At 38.2% G+C, this 16777-nt stretch overlaps 1 protein-coding gene across 2 annotated transcripts in view; it reads left to right on the top strand.

Moving 5' to 3' along the window:
* SLC9C1 (solute carrier family 9 member C1) overlaps positions 1-16777 on the top strand; it is a 171138-nt gene that overhangs the window by 17589 nt on the left and 136772 nt on the right. For both annotated transcript variants that reach the window (XM_054551527.2, XM_054551525.2), the window contains 3 exons: positions 1584-1712; positions 12591-12752; positions 16324-16426. In XM_054551527.2, coding sequence (XP_054407502.2) covers positions 1584-1712; positions 12591-12752; positions 16324-16426 — 394 coding nt within the window. The remainder of the gene's footprint in view (positions 1-1583; positions 1713-12590; positions 12753-16323; positions 16427-16777) is intronic.

Raw genomic sequence — 16777 nt, forward strand, 5'->3', positions numbered from 1 at the left:
CTTAATTTATGAAGAGTACCTTGCAAGGTTATTTTCATAAATTTTGTCCATCTTGCCATTACTTTCAGAATTTTGTTTCCTCCCTGTATCTTTCCAGAAGAAATTTTTAAAAGTAATTTCTTCTTGGCAGCATTGTTCCTGAGTTGACAAAGCAAGATTTATAAGATTTAGATATATGTATATATGTGTATGTGTGTGTACGTGTTTATGTGCATATATATATTTTTTCATATATATATACATGAAAAATTTGCCCAGGACTGTCAGAATACATAAGTACGTTCACATTGGCTTGAGCTTTTCGTGTCCTTTGACTCCTCCTATGCCCTTATATCTACTAAGTATTTCTGAATATTTACATTTTGCCATACTTCCATTTTCTAAAATGGAATAATTATACAATAATATCAGTTAGGTTTTGCTGAGTAATAAACAACTCCAAGTGTGGTGTCTTAAACAACAATTATTTATTATTTCTCATGAATCCAGCAGTTCTGATGATATGGGCTGGGTTCTACTGATCTTGCTAGGTTCACTAAGGAATCTGTAATCAGCTGGTGGACATTGGGGGCGCTAAGTGATCCAGAATGGCCTCATTTGGGAAGATCTGTTTCCTTCATGTATCTCTTATATTCCTACAGAGGAATGCTGCCATGGTGGTGGCAGGAGTCAGAGAGGAGGCAGAAATTTTCTGCTCTCATCGAGTCTCATAAAAAAACAAACTAGATCTTTTTGGTGAGAAACACTGCCAAGTCTTACAGCGAAGGGCATAGATACAGGCACAGGTGAAGTATCGGATGGCCAAGGCAATTGAGCCACACAGGAACAGCCCTGGTGTTTCTTCTCGTCTATCAGCATACTGATTGTAGTTAGGTTGTGATTGCAGTTATAGAGTGGTTGATTCACAGAAAGGACTTTTACTGTATAATAACATTTCCTCCTATGGCTTTTAGAAAATCACTATAGATGCTCAAAGTTGTAGTTTTACCACTACATGCACATTTAATGGCAGAGGAAAAGGACAACTGATAGACGTTTAAACTTAGAATGCCATCATAAATAGAGGAAAATTTGGATGGAAGTGAGTAATATCAGGAACTCTCCATTCATGGAGATTGATTTCTAAAACCATTGGGAAGAATGAATGAGAAAGTCAGATAATTTCTAAGCCTAGCTAGATTATATGAACAATTGTCTTAATGCTTTATTTGGATGTCATGTTATAAAGCTTTGGTTTGTAAATTTACTTTATTCCTCAATCATCATTTTCTGTTTTGCCTTAAATATATCTGATTTATCATGCATGTATTTATATAGAACAACTCACTGAATTAAAAATAATAATAAATTTCATGTTTTCCTCTGTGCTTTGAAGCAAGGAATGAGGACTTTAATTATCTCACTTACATAAACAGAATGGGCCATAATTAATTTAGTGCCAATTATGATTGTCTAAACTTAACTTACAGTAAATCCATAGCTAAGACCATCCTTATAGTTGCTAAGAAAATTGTATTCTTTAACGTTTAATTTTTAATGTTTTTCTCACTTTAAAAAACACCTTTCCCCCTCAACGTATGTAGGGCTTTCTAGAAGTCTCATCAGTTTAATTAATGGAGAAAGTCTGATGACCTCTGTTATATCATTAATTACATTTACTAGTATTATGGATTTTGACAAAAGACTACAAAGTAAAAGAAACCATACCTTAGGTAAGTATCTTTTTTAAAAATTTTCCTTAACATCAGAATCCTGTATTTTCTGAAAGCTGATGTGTATGTTGTAATATCCTACCATAAGTTATATTTGTAGGAATATAATAGTGAGTATTGGTTTCGTGACTTACTCGTTACAAAGCACTATTACACATTACTTAATGTTAGTTACATATTTGTTGTGAGACTGGGTTGATACTCTTCATGAAGATGCTTATGGGAGCAACATTGCACAGGCCTGGGCTGAACCAGAATGCCAGACAACCAGAATGAGGGATGTTCTTTTTTATGTGCTGAAGATGAGCTTAGAAGATAAGCCAAATAGTGCATCCACTAGTAGTGAGAGGAGGCAGCTTCTCTTCCCTTTGCCCTGGGACTATATCTCATGCAGGCAACATAAAAAGCTGTCAAATAAGGGAGGAAGTATGAGTTATTAGCCATCTACAGGGCCAGAGAATAGTGCTTGTAAGCAGAGGGATTGCAAAGTGCCCATGAGCTGTTTCATTTACTGCTTTCAGATAGCCCAAAACCATAAGTACTTTTTCCCCTTTATCATGTTTATGTGTGTATATAAAATAAATGATATATGTATATTATAATAGTGATTATAATGTATACAGCTATATAACTATTAATCAGGAGAAGAAATTTCATGTTATCACCATCCCTAGAAGTATCTTACGTGCTCCTCTCTGGTCAAAACCCTGTATCTTCCTCCTAGAAAAGTCATTTCAATGTTTAGTCTCTGAATCCCTGGCTAGTGGAGAAGGGGGGTCATAGGATCTTTTCCGGGTGTCTATGAAATCAAAGCATTTTCATAATATTACTAAGAATTTATTTACCTTTTTATTGTGGTCCACTTGCACGGGTTTTGGAAAAGCAATTATTACAGTCTCCTTGATAAACTGACGACCTACTATTCTATGCACTGGGTGTCTTCTTTGTTCTAAGGTCTTATGTAGCATTGTCTCCTTCCACCACTACCCCCATTCTTGTGGAAAAGGTGTGCTTAGGAGGTGCCTCCACAACATATTCTAATCCATTGATCTGTATGGTATCAAACAATCCACTCTGCTGCAGTGGGATTCTTCTACTCCCCCCCTTCCCTCAGCAATGAAGAATATCTTAAATTACCTCTCCTACTACTCAAGAAGAGGAGATTTTAGCTGTAATTGTTTTCCCTGTCCCTAGAGAGTGCTTCATTGTTGTGCAGCCAGGGACCCTGTATACCTCTATTCTTTCCTATTCCTGCCTTATCCTAAAACTCAGAAGTGAAGAATATTCTTTCCCAAGAAGAATCATCCTGAGGACCACCACCCCTCTCACCCCTCCCTCAAAGGAGCTGATCCAGGTGGGGGACAGTTACCCAACTTGGGCATAGGAGGTATTTGCTTTCAGCCTTTGAGGCTTATGGACAGCAGATGGGTGAAGCTGTCAGTACGGTGTTAGTTTACCTAGCCCATGGAAGCTTGGAGCATCTGTGGTGAACCTGGAATCTCAGTTTAGCACAGAAAGGTACGTCGTCTTTAGGTACTTCCAATTCACCATCTGTGATGTGTGTAAAAGCCAAACAACCATAAATACAACCTCTACTAAAACCCAGGGTGCAAAGGGAGGTGACGCCATATGGCACTCAGAGAGCGCTCACCATAAAACCTCCTATAGCTATGACCTTCCTGAAGTTGACTAAGGTGAGCAATAAAGAAATTTCTATATTCAGAAGCATTTTAAAAACTCAAGGGCCACCCTTGGGCGAACTAAAAAACCTGAAAGAAGTATAATCATGCATGCCATTCAGGAGGATCCATGTTCACCTACTAAACCTGGTTCAGTGTTCTACCAGGCTTTATTTAAGATATTACATACTGACCACGGATTTTCAGGGAAGCTTATATCAGAAATGACATCTACAGGCTAATCAGGGGAACTTTTTTGGTACTCGTTGGGAGAAGGGAAAGGAAAAGGAAGAATAAAGGTTCTGATGTGGAAGTTCATTCATTCACTGATTCAACAATTATTTATTAATATGTACTATGTGAGAATTTCTATTCTAGGACCTGAGGATTTAACCATAAACACAATAAGCAAAGTCCCCTTGCCTCCATAGAGCTTGCCTTGTAATTTTGATAATAATCAATGGAATGGAACTTTATTTTTTTATATTTCAGAGGAATAAAAACTGTAATTAATCACTGTTAAAATAATAATAGTAATAACTTCAACAATAAAAACTCTGCTGTAGGAGAAAGAGAACAATGAATTTACTTTTTTAGACATTAGGACTTTCTCTGAACTTCAACACCTTTGAAATACAAATTTTCCTTAAGAAATAAAGATGCGGGAGGAGCCAAGATGGCCGAATAGGAACAGCTCCGGTCTACAGCTCCCAGCACAAGCGACGCAGAAGACGGGTGATTTCTGCATTTCCATCTGAGGTACCGTGTTCATCTCACTAGGGAGTGCCAGACAGTGGGCGCAGGTCAGTGGGTGAGCGCACCGTGCGCAAGCCGAAGCAGGGGCGAGGCATTGCCTCACTCGGGAAGCGCAAGGGGTCAGGGAGTTCCCCTTCCAGGGGTGACAGACGGCACCTGGAAAATCGGGCCACTCCCACCCGAATACTGTGCTTTTCCGACGGGCTTAGGAAACTGTGCCCCAGGAGAGTATAGCCCGCACCTGGCTCAGAGGGTCCTACGCCCACGGAGTCTCGCTGATTGCTAGCACAGCAGTCTGAGATCAAACAGCAAGTCGGCAGCGAGGCTGGGGGAGGGGCGCCCGCCATTGCCCAGGCTCGCTTAGGTAAACAAAGCAGCCGGGAAGCTTGAACTGGGTGGAGCCCACCACAGCTCAAGGAGGCCTGCCTGCCTCTGTAGGCTCCACCTCTGGGGGCAGGGCACAGACAAACAAAAAGACAGCAGTAACCTCTGCAGACTTAAATGTCCCTGTCTGACAGCTGTGAGGAGAGCAGTGGTTCTCCCAGCACGCAGCTGGAGATCTGAGAACGGGCTGACTGCCTCCTCAAGTGGGTCCCTGACCCCTGACCCCCGAGCAGCCTAACTGGGAGGCACCCCCCAGCAGGGGCAGACTGACACCTCACATGGCCGGCCAGGTACTCCAACAGACCTGCAGCTGAGGGTTCTGTCTGTTAGAAGGAAAACTAACAGAAAGGACATCCACACCAAAAACCCATCTGTACATCACCATCATCAAAGACCAAAAGTAGATAAAACCACAAAGATGGGGAAAAAACAGAGCAGAAAAACTGGAAACTCTAAAAACCAGAGTACCTCTCCTCCTCCAAAGGAACGCAGTTCCTCACCAGCAATGGAACAAAGCTGGACAGAGAATGACTTTGACGAGCTGAGAGAAGAAGGCTTCAGACGATCAAATTACTCTGAGCTACGGGAGGATATTCAAACCAAAGGCAAAGAAGTTGAAAACTTTGAAAAAAATTTAGAAGAATGTATAACTAGAATAACCAATACAGAGAAGTGCTTAAAGGAGCTGATGGAGCTGAAAACCAAGGCTCGAGAACTACGTGAAGAATGCAGAAGCCTCAGGAGCCGATGCGATCAAATGGAAGAAAGGGTATCAGCCCTGGAAGATGAAATGAATGAAATGAAGCGAGAAGGGAAGTTTAGAGAAAAAAAAATAAAAAGAAACGAGCAAAGCCTCCAAGAAATGTGGGACTATGTGAAAAGACCAAATCTACGTCTGATTGGTGTACCTGAAAGTGACGGGGAGAATGGAAACAAGTTGGAAAACACTCTGCAGGATATTATCCAGGAGAACTTCCCCAATCTAGCAAGGCAGGCCAACATTCAGATTCAGGAAATACAGAGAACGCCACAAAGATACTCCTCGAGAAGAGCAACTCCAAGACACATAATTGTCAGATTCACCAAAGTTGAAATGAAGGAAAAAATGTTAAGGGCAGCCAGAGAGAAAGGTCGGGTTACCATCAAAGGGAAGCCCATCAGACTAACAGCGGATCTCTCGGCAGAAACCCTACAAGCCAGAAGAGAGTGGGGGCCAATATTCAACATTCTTAAAGAAAAGAATTTTCAACCCAGAATTTCATATCCTGCCAAACTAAGCTTCATAAATGAAGGAGAAATAAAATACTTTACAGACAAGCAAATGCTGAGAGATTTTGTCACCACCAGGCCTGCCCTAAAAGAGCTCCTGAAGGAAGCGCTAAACATGGAAAGGCACAACCAGTACCAGCCACTGCAAAATCATACCGAAATGTAAAGACCATCGAGACTAGGAAGAGACTGCATCAACTAATGAGCAAAATATCCAGCTAACATCATAATGACAGGATCAAATTCACACATAACAATATTAACTTTAAATGTAAATGGACTAAATGCTCCAATTAAAAGACACAGACTGGCAAATTGGATAAAGACTCAAGACCCATCAGTGTGCTGTATTCAGGAAACCCATCTCACGTGCAGAGACACACATAGGCTCAAAATAAAAGGATGGAGGAAGATCTACCAAGCAAATGGAAAACAAAAAAAGGCAGGGGTTGCAATCCTAGTCTCTGATAAAACAGACTTTAAACCAACAAAGATCAAAAGAGACAAAGAAGGCCATTACATAATGGTAAAGGGATTAATTCAACAAGAAGAGCTAACTATCCTAAATATATATGCACCCAATACAGGAGCACCCAGATTCATAAAGCAAGTCCTGAGTGACCTACAAAGAGACTTAGACTCCCACACATTAATAATGGGAGACTTTAACACCCCACTGTCAACATTAGACAGATCAACGAGACAGAAAGTCAACAAGGATACCCAGGAATTGAACTCAGCTCTGCACCAAGCGGACCTAATAGACATCTACAGAACTCTCCACCCCAAATCAACAGAATATACATTTTTTTCAGCACCACACCACACCTATTCCAAAATTGACCATATACTTGGAAGTAAAGCTCTCCTCAATAAATGTAAAAGAACAGAAATTGTAACAAACTGTCTCTCAGATCACAGTGCAATCAAGCTAGAACTCAGGATTAAGAATCTCACTCAAAACCGCTCAACTACGTGGAAACTGAACAACCTGCTCCTGAATGACTACTGGGTACATAACGAAATGAAGGCAGAAATAAAGATGTTCTTTGAAACCAACGAGAACCAAGACACAACATACCAGAATCTCTGGGATGCATTCAAAGCAGTGTGTAGAGGGAAATTTATAGCACTAAATGCCCACAAGAGAAAGCAGGAAAGATCCAAAATTGACACCCTAACATCACAATTAGAAGAACTAGAAAAGCAAGAGCAAACACATTCAAAAGCTAGCAGAAGGCAAGAAATAACTAAAATCAGAGCAGAACTGAAGGAAATAGAGACCAAAAAAACCCTTCAAAAAATTAATGAATCCAGGAGCTGGTTTTTTGAAAGGATCAACAAAATTGATAGACCGCTAGCAAGATTAATAAAGAAAAAAAGAGAGAAGAATCAAATAGATGCAATAAAAAATGATAAAGGGGATATCACCACCGATCCCACAGAAATACAAACTACCATCAGAGAATATTACAAACACCTCTATGCAAATAAACTAGAAAATCTAGAAGAAATGGATAAATTCCTCAACACATACACCCTCCCAAGACTAAACCAGGAAGAAGTTGAATCTCTGAATAGACCAATAACAGGAGCTGAAATTGTGGCAATAATCAATAGCTTACCAACCAAAAAAAGTCCAGGACCAGATGGGTTCACAGCCTAATTCTACCAGAGGTACAAGGAGGAGCTGGTACCATTCCTTCTGAAACTATTTCAATCAATAGAAAAAGAGGCAATCCTCCCTAACTCATTTTATGAGGCCAGCATCATCCTGATACCAAAGCCTGGCAGAGACACAACCAAAAAAGAGAATTTTAGACCAATATCCTTGATGAACATTGATGCAAAAATCCTCAATAAAATACTGGCAAACAGAATCCAGCAGCACATCAAAAAGCTTATCCACCATGATCAAGTGGGCTTCATCCCTGGGATGCAAGGCTGGTTCAATATATGCAAATCAATAAATGTAATCCAGCATATAAACAGAACCAAAGACAAAAACCACATGATTATCTCAATAGATGCAGAAAAGGCCTTTGACAAAATTCAACAACCCTTCATGCTAAAAACTCTCAATAAATTAGGAATTGATGGGACGTATCTCAAAATAATAAGAGCTATTTATGACAAACCCGCAGCCAATATCATACTGAATGGGCAAAAACTGGAAGCATTCCCTTTGAAAACTGGCACAAGACAGCGATGCCCTCTCTCACCACTCCTATTCAACATAGTGTTGGAAGTTCTGGCCAGGGCAATTAGGCAGGAGAAGGAAATCAAGGGTATTCAATTAGGAAAAGAGGAAGTCAAATTGTCCCTGTTTGCAGATGACATGATAGTATATCTAGAAAACCCCATTGTCTCAGCCCAAAATCTCCTTAAGCTGATAGGCAACTTCAGCAAAGTCTCAGGATACAAAATCAATGTACAAAAATCACAAGCATTCTTATACATCAATAACAGACAAACAGAGAGCCAAATCATGAGTGAACTCCCATTCACAATTGTTTCAAAGAGAATAAAATACCTAGGAATCCAACTTACAAGGGATGTGAAAGACCTCTTCAAGGAGAACTACAAACCACTGCTCAAGGAAATAAAAGAGGATACAAACAAATGGAAGAACATTCCATGCTCATGGGTAGGAAGAATCAATATCATGAAAATGGCCATCCTTCCCAAGGTAACTTACAGACTCAATGCCATCCCCATCAAGCTACCAATGACTTTCTTCACAGAATTGGAAAAAACTACTTTAAAGTTCATATGGAACCAAAAAAGAGCCCGCATCGCCAAGTCAATCCTAAGCCAAAAGAACAAAGCTGGAGGCATCACACTACCTGACTTCAAACTATACTACAAGGCTACAGTAACCAAAACAGCATGGTACTGGTACCAAAACAGAGATATAGATCAATGGAACAGAACAGAGCCGTCAGAAATAATGCCACATATCTACAAGTATCTGATCTTTGACAAACCTGAGAAAAACAAGAAATGGGGAAAGGATTCCCTATTTAATAAATGGTGCTGGGAAAACTGGCTAGCCATATGGAGAAAGCTGAAACTGGATCCCTTCCTTATACCTTATACAAAAATCAATTCAAGATGGATTAAAGACTTAAATGTTAGACCTAAAACCATAAAAACCCTAGAAGAAAACCTAGGCATTACCATTCAGGACATAGGCATGGGCAAGGACTTCATGTCTAAAACACCAAAAGCAATGGCAACAAAAGCCAAAATTGACAAATGGGATCTAATTAAACTCAAGAGCTTCTGCACAGCAAAAGAAACTACCATCAGAGTGAACAGGCAACCTACAAAATGGGAGAAAATTTTCGCAACCTACTCATCTGACAAAGGGCTAATATCCAGAATCTACAATGAACTCCAACAAATTTACAAGAAAAAAACAAACAACCCCATCAAAAAGTGGGCGAAGGACATGAACAGACACTTCTCAAAAGAAGACATTTATGCAGCCAAAAAACACATGAAAAAATGCTCACCATCACTGGCCATCAGAGAAATGCAAATCAAAACCACAATGAGATACCATCTCACACCAGTTAGAATGGCAATCATTAAAAAGTCAGGAAACAACAGGTGCTGGAGAGGATGTGGAGAAATAGGAACACTTTTACACTGTTGGTAGGACTGTAAACTAGTTCAACCCTTGTGGAAGTCAGTGTGGTGATTCCTCAGGGATCTAGAACTAGAAATTCCATTTGACCCAGCCATCCCATTACTGGATATATACCCAAAGGACTATAAATCATGCTGCTATAAAGACACATGCACACGTATGTTTATTGCAGCATTATTCACAATAGCAAAGACTTGGAACCAACCCAAATGTCCAACAATGATAGACTGGATTAAGAAAATGTGGCACATATACACCATGGAATACTATGCAGCCATAAAAAATGATGAGTTCATGTCCTTTGTAGGGACATGGATGAAATTGGAAATCATCATTCTCAGTAAACTATCGCAAGAACAAAAAACCAAACACCGCATATTCTCACTCATAGGTGGGAATTGAACAATGAGAACACATGGACACAGGAAGGGGAACATCACACTTCGGGGACTGTTGTGGGGTGGGGGGAGGGGGGAGCGATAGCATTGGGAGATATACCTAATGCTAGATGACGCGTTGGTGGGTGCAGCGCACCAGCATGGCACATGTATACATATGTAACTTACCTGCACATTGCGCACATGTACCATAAAACCTAAAGTATAATAATAATAATAATAAAAGAAAAGAAAAAAAAAAGAAATAAAGATGCTTAATAAGCTTTACTGCTATTTCATTTGACAATTGTGAATCAATACTTTTCAGAGTAACCATTGTTTTTATAACTTCTGTAATTATTTAAACAGTGTTACTAATCTGTGAAGTTAGCGCATATTTTATAATAGGGAAAAATTAAGAAAGATTATTTCACTCGGAGTTCTTACTCTTTCCAATTTGAGTGCTAGAAATTTTAAAACAGTATAAGCAGTAATGGCTTTGCTTTGAGACTTTTCTTGGCTAAACAAATCTAGTTAGCAAACATGTTACTTATTAAAATGTATTTTCCTTTCCTAAAGGAAAAAGCAACTTTCAAACTGGGGTCTTCTAACTCCAGATTCCTGTATGTTTCTGCAAGTAGAGTTAGCCTCCATCCTATATTTCAGTGACAGGAGATGCTGGACTCAAAATTATTGCCGTGACCAGCTCTGTGCCTAGCGCTCATGTGGCCTAGAGGCATGTGTAGTTCCAGCAAATGAGCCTATGATGGCCTCGGGCTCCCTGTTTTCCTGGGAAGGGCATCATGACATTGCTCTGTGGAAAGCAATTAGGCGAAATATAAAAGTAACAACACCAAAGAAGCAAATATCTTTTGGTGCATGAATTTTACTTTTGGAACCTAAAAAGCACTCAGAGAAGCACAAAAAAATGTATGTACAGAAATATACATTGCAACATTGTTTATCAGGGTGAAAAGCTAAAACATATGAAATGCTCAAAAATAAGGAAGCGATCAGTCACTTTGGCAGGCCAACATAATGCAGGAGATTCACCCAGCTGAGGCCTAGAGACATTCCTCTTTCTGTATTTCCTGTGTGTATTACATTAGATCTAGAGTATCACTTCCATGAGTTTAGGGACTTCCTACTTGTTCCTTCATGTATCTCTAAAATCTATTACATGTTTGACACGTTAAAGGCACTGAATAAATTCCTTAATGGAGACCGAAAGGAGCTCTTAAACTAAACTGACCAAATTTTACAAACTTAAGCGTGGCTTTTAGCAGTTGAAAATAAACTCTTTCAACACAGAAAGAAGAAAATATTGTCCACCTACCCCAAAGACAATGAGCTATTTTTATTAACATTAGTTTTAATGGACAAATCATAATGTATACATTTATGGGGTACAATGTGAGGCTTTGATATATATATATATATACAATGTAGAATGATTGAATCAAGCTAATTAACATAACCTCATTTAACTATAATTTTTTATGATGAGAGATTTGAAATTTACTCTCTTAGTTATTTTGAAATACCAATACATTATCATTGACTACAGTCACTTTGCTGTGGAATAGATCTGAAAACTTATTACTGCTTTCTCTTGGAAACTTTGCACCTGTTAATCAACAATTCCCTATTCTCTTTCTCCCTACATCCCCAGCCTCTGGTAATAATTATTCTACTCTCTATTTCTGTAAGTTCAACTTTTTTAGTTTCTACATATAAGTGAGATCATGCGGTATTTTCCTTTCTGTGCCTATCTTATTTCACTTAGCATAATGTCCTCTAGGTTCTTCCATCTTGTTGTAAATAACAAGATTTCCTTCTTTTTTAAGGACAAATACTATTTCATTGTGTATGTTTACCATATTTTCTTTATTCATTCACTGATGGACACTTAGGTTGACTCCATATATTGGACATAAATAACCTGATTAAAAAATAGGCTAAGAACAGACAGACATTAAAAGAAGACATACAAATGGTCAACTGGTACTTTTTTTTTTTTGAGACAGAGTCTTGCTCTGTTGCCCAGGCTGGAGTGCAGTGGTGTGATCTTGGCTCACTACAACCTCTGCCTCCCTGGTTCAAGCTGTTCTCATGCCTCAGCCTCCCAGGTAGCCAGGATTACAGGCATGTGCCACCACACCCAGCTAATTTTTGTATTTTTAATAGAGATGGGATATCGTCATGTTGGCCAGGCTGGTCTCAAACTCCTGGCCTCAAGTGATCTGCCCACCTCGGCCTCCCGAGAGATTGTAAGTGCTGGGATTATAGGCATGAGCTACAGCACTTGGCAGTCAACAGGTACATTAAAAAATGTTCAGCATCACTAAACATTAGGGAAATGCAAATGAAAACCACAATGAGATATCACTTCACATCTGTTAGAATGGCTTTTATCAAAAAGATAAAAGAGAAGTGTTAGTAAGATTGCAGAGAAAAGGAAACTCTTGTACACTGTTGGTGGGAATGTAAATTAGTAAAGCTGTTATGGAAAACTGTGTGGAAGTTCCTCAAAAAACTAAAAGTAGAACTCTACCATATGGTCCAGTAATCCTACTTCTGGGTATATATCTAAAGGAATTGAAATCAGTATGTCGCAGGGATATCTGCACTCTCATGTTCATTGCGGCAGTTAGCTAATTTTAAAGATAATGATGAAAAGGAAAATTAACCCGGAATATCAATTAAAATTAAGGGCAAGTTCTATTAACTATTTCTTATTTATGCCCCTTTCTTGTAGCTGAAGAGATCGTGTATGGAATTTGTTCACATATTATAGCAAGTTTCTTGTTTGGAATTCTAAGTTCAAAACTGATTCAATTTTGGATGTCAACTGTTTTTGGTGATGATGTCAATCATATAAGTCTCATCTTTTCAATTCTGTATCTCATCTTTTATATTTGTAAGTGAGGGGCCTATGCCTAAAATAAAATCACATAGAAAACTTCAAAATAAAAATATATGAAAAATGCATACCAGGCAAAAGTTAGTAAAAACATTCAACTGATCTAGACAGAATATTTTTATTAAAATAATCTATCAAAAGATATTAAACATATGAATATCTATACAACAGAAAACAATGTACCAATATTAGCAAATACTATTATAAAAGAAAGAAAAATTTGACAAAACTATCATTACAGAAAGATAAATTATTATGCCTTTCCCAGAGAATTTCATGACTAATTGAACAAAAAATGATTATGGCTATAAAAATATTTAAATATCTTATAAGGTTGGTTTATAAGATATATAGAGTTTTACCTCCCAAAACAGAATGCATGTCCTTTACATATACCTGTAGACAATTTGCAGAAATTAACTCGAAGAACATTTCAATAAAATTTCAAACATTGTTCAACCATGATGCAATTAAACTAAATATGAACTACAAAAAGAGGGTTCCTACCAGGCATGGTGGCTTATGCCTATAATCCTAGCACTTTGGAGGGCTGAGGCAGGAGGATCACTTGAGCCCAGGATTTCGAGACCAGTCTGGGTAAGATAGTGAGATCCCATGCCTACAAGAATTTTTAAAACTAGCTAGATGTGGTGGCACATGCCTGTAGTCCCAGCTCCTCAGGAGCCTGAGGTGGGAGGATCACTTGAGCCTAGGAATTTGAGGCTTCAGTGAGCTATGATCGCACTCCCTCCCGGGCAACAAAGAGAGAAGCCGTCTCTCTAACAAAAAGGCGGCGGGCGGGGGCAGTTTCTACCTGTAAATTAGATATTTTGTCTTGGTAACTGTTAGATCAAAAAGGCAATCAAAATAGAAGTTACATATAAGTAAAGCTAAATGTTAGAACATCTATCAATATTATTAATCCATGTCCCACAATCACCTCCTCACAAAAATATGGTAGCTATTGATAATTAGCCATACCGCTGTTTCCTGACACAGCCTCAGAATCACATTTAACTCAGCTCCTCAGACAGCCCTTCACATGATTTGGAATTGACATGCAAGATAACACCTAGTTACCTCACCTGTACTATGTCTCTGTTACATTTAGGAATAAGACAATGGTGTATATTCTCACATCTATGATTAAAAATAATTCTGAAGGCTCTAGCTAATGCAATAAGGGGGAACATTTATACATATTTTAAAAGAAAAAATGGTTAGATTGATCACGACATTTTATATCATACAGAAAATTCAACAGAATTAATTGGTAAACAAAGTCAGCAAGACCCTTTGATAGCTTAATATAAGATAAAGTTATCCAAAACAATTGATGGTATTTTTATCAGCCAGCAATAACTAGTTAGAAAATATGAAAATTTGATTCTTTTTGTGTTGGTAAAAAGTTACAAAATATCAATGAATAAACTTAACAAATAGTTTCGACCTAAACATAGAAAATTATAAAAGTTATTAAGAAATATAAAATTTGAATAAATTGAAGCATAGAAAAACTATTCTTCAGAAGTGCTAGAGTAATGGGAATTTATTATTTTTCCCTCTGAAGAGGAAAAGGCAGACCAGAGGATCTTGAGGCTTTCTAATGAATTAATCAGTGGATTAAATTCAATTACAATACACTGAGGGTTACAGAATCAAGCTAACGAATTAACAGACAGTGAGAGAATGATCAGTTAATTCAGGTAGGTTCCTCATGTACTAGTATTCATGTGTATACTTAGATTCCTAAAAGAAAATCCAACAAATATAATTTCTTCTAACATTATTTTTAATAAGTAACCCTAGTTTCAAGATTAAAGGTTATACTTAAGGAAATAATTTTAAACTTTTAGAGTCGAGATGTCTCAATAAACATTTTAGGAAGAAACCTGCCAGGACAGAATTTCATTAAAACAAGATACGGAGTAAATATAAATTTAATGTAAAAAGACTTTCCCTGTGGCCTGGCTTCATGTTCATATTATTAGTACCTTCAAGATAGTCATTATAAATATTTTCCTGACTTCACCATCACCTAAGAAGTTATAATACCTAATCCAGGGCTTGATTGTTTCAAAGAACCTATGTCCATGATTTCTTCTTCTTTCATGATTCAACAATGACTCTGCCTTTGTTACCATTTTCAGCCAGGACTAAAATAAAAAATAGACAACTTGTAATTTTCCATCTTTAGAAGGGAAAACTCAATAATGTAATAATGGCATTAATTTCACTAAATTAAACTTTATTACAATCCAAATCAAACAATGATAGAAATTTTTTTGGTTTTAAAATTTCCTTCTCTCTCTCTCTCTTTTTTTTTTTTTTTTGTTTTTGAGACGGAGTCTCGCTCTGTCACCCAGGCTGGAGTGCAGTGGCCCAATCTCTGCTCACTGCAAGCTACGCCTCTCAGGTTCTCGCCATTCTCCTGCCTCAGCCTCCCGAGTAACTGGGACTACAGGTGCCCGCCACCACGCCTGGCTAATTTTTTATATTTTTAGTAGAGATGGAGTTTCACCGTGTTAGCCAGGAGGGTCTCAATCTCCTGACCTCATGATCCACCCGCCTTGGCCTCCTAACGTGCTGGGATTACAGGTGTGAGCCACCACGCCCGGCCCTGTCTCTCTCTTAGAAACAGAGTCTTGCTCTGTTGCCCAGGCTCTGGAGTACAGTGGCATGATCATGGCTCACTGCAGCCTCAACCTCCTGGGTTTAAGCAATTCTCCCACCTCAGCCTCCTAAGTAGCTGGTACTACAGGCATGTGCCAGCAAGCCAAGCCAATTTTTAAAATTGTTTGTAGAGAGAGGGTCACGTTATGTTGCCTAGGCCAGCCCCGAACCCCTGGGCTCAAGCAATCATCCGTCAGCCTCCCAAAGTGCTGGAATTATAGGTATGAGCTACCGTGCCTATCTAAAATTTCATGACAATTTCAAAAGTTCAGCTAGAGAAATTAATGTGTGAGAATAGACAAGACAATTTTTTTAAGTGGAGAACTTTCTCTACCAGATAATTAAATGTTTTAATAGGTCTACAGTAATTAAAATACAACTGTTGTAACACAAGTATACAAAGTAAGTCAAAGAAATGCAAAGGGCACAGAACTAGTCGAAGTATGAATGACAATTTAATATATGATAAAAGTAGCATATCCACAATATTCTTTAGTATTAAAAACAAATATTTCAATTTTTACTTATTAACTAGAACTATATCTGCTAAGAAGTTGTGGGCAAGTTCACGAAATCATCAGCTGATTTTCATTTCAACCCTCCAGAACCCATCTGAAACAACCAGACCTCTAAAGTATGCTCTAGCCTCAATGGGGTATGTGAAGCAGTGCAAAGATGCCCATAGTAGGCTTTATAATACAATTGGATATAAGTTGGAGGAAGAAAAAGGACATGGGGTGTTGGTAATAATTTGCAATATTTTTCAGCTGAAATCAAGTGAAGTTGCCTCTCTATAAAAGTCACGGTACTGTCACAACATCTGATACTTTTAACTCGGGTAAAATTTGTGCTGCTGTTGATGTTAAATTAATACTTTATTTTTTTAAAAAAATAGGTGAGTTAGTTGGAATGTCAGGAATATTTACTCTGGCCATTGTGGGACTTCTTTTAAATTCTACAAGTTTTAAAGCAGCAATTGAAGAAACACTTCTTCTTGAGTAAGTGGGTAGCATATTTTGACTTTATTTCATACACTGGAAGCTATAATATGATAATAGTAACAATATCTACATCTACATGGTCGAAGTAAGATTTTCAAAGACTGGAAAACTGCCCAACTAAAAACCTTTCCTAGATTTTATTTTTTCTTGCCTGTGTCTTTGAATCCTCCAATTTAAAGCAAATTCGTAACCTTACCTTGAGTTCATGTTGGTTCTCTTTCCCCACTCCTTCCTCAAGTCTCTGATTATCTCCTCAATAATTTCCCATATAAAATCTTGTACCCACTAGTAAGAGGGTGCCAAAAGTGCAGTAATTGAGAAGTAATATTTTAATATTTTAATGCAATA

This window comes from Pongo abelii, chromosome 2 (genome assembly GCF_028885655.2).
Source record: "Pongo abelii isolate AG06213 chromosome 2, NHGRI_mPonAbe1-v2.0_pri, whole genome shotgun sequence".
Taxonomy (NCBI): domain Eukaryota; kingdom Metazoa; phylum Chordata; class Mammalia; order Primates; family Hominidae; genus Pongo; species Pongo abelii.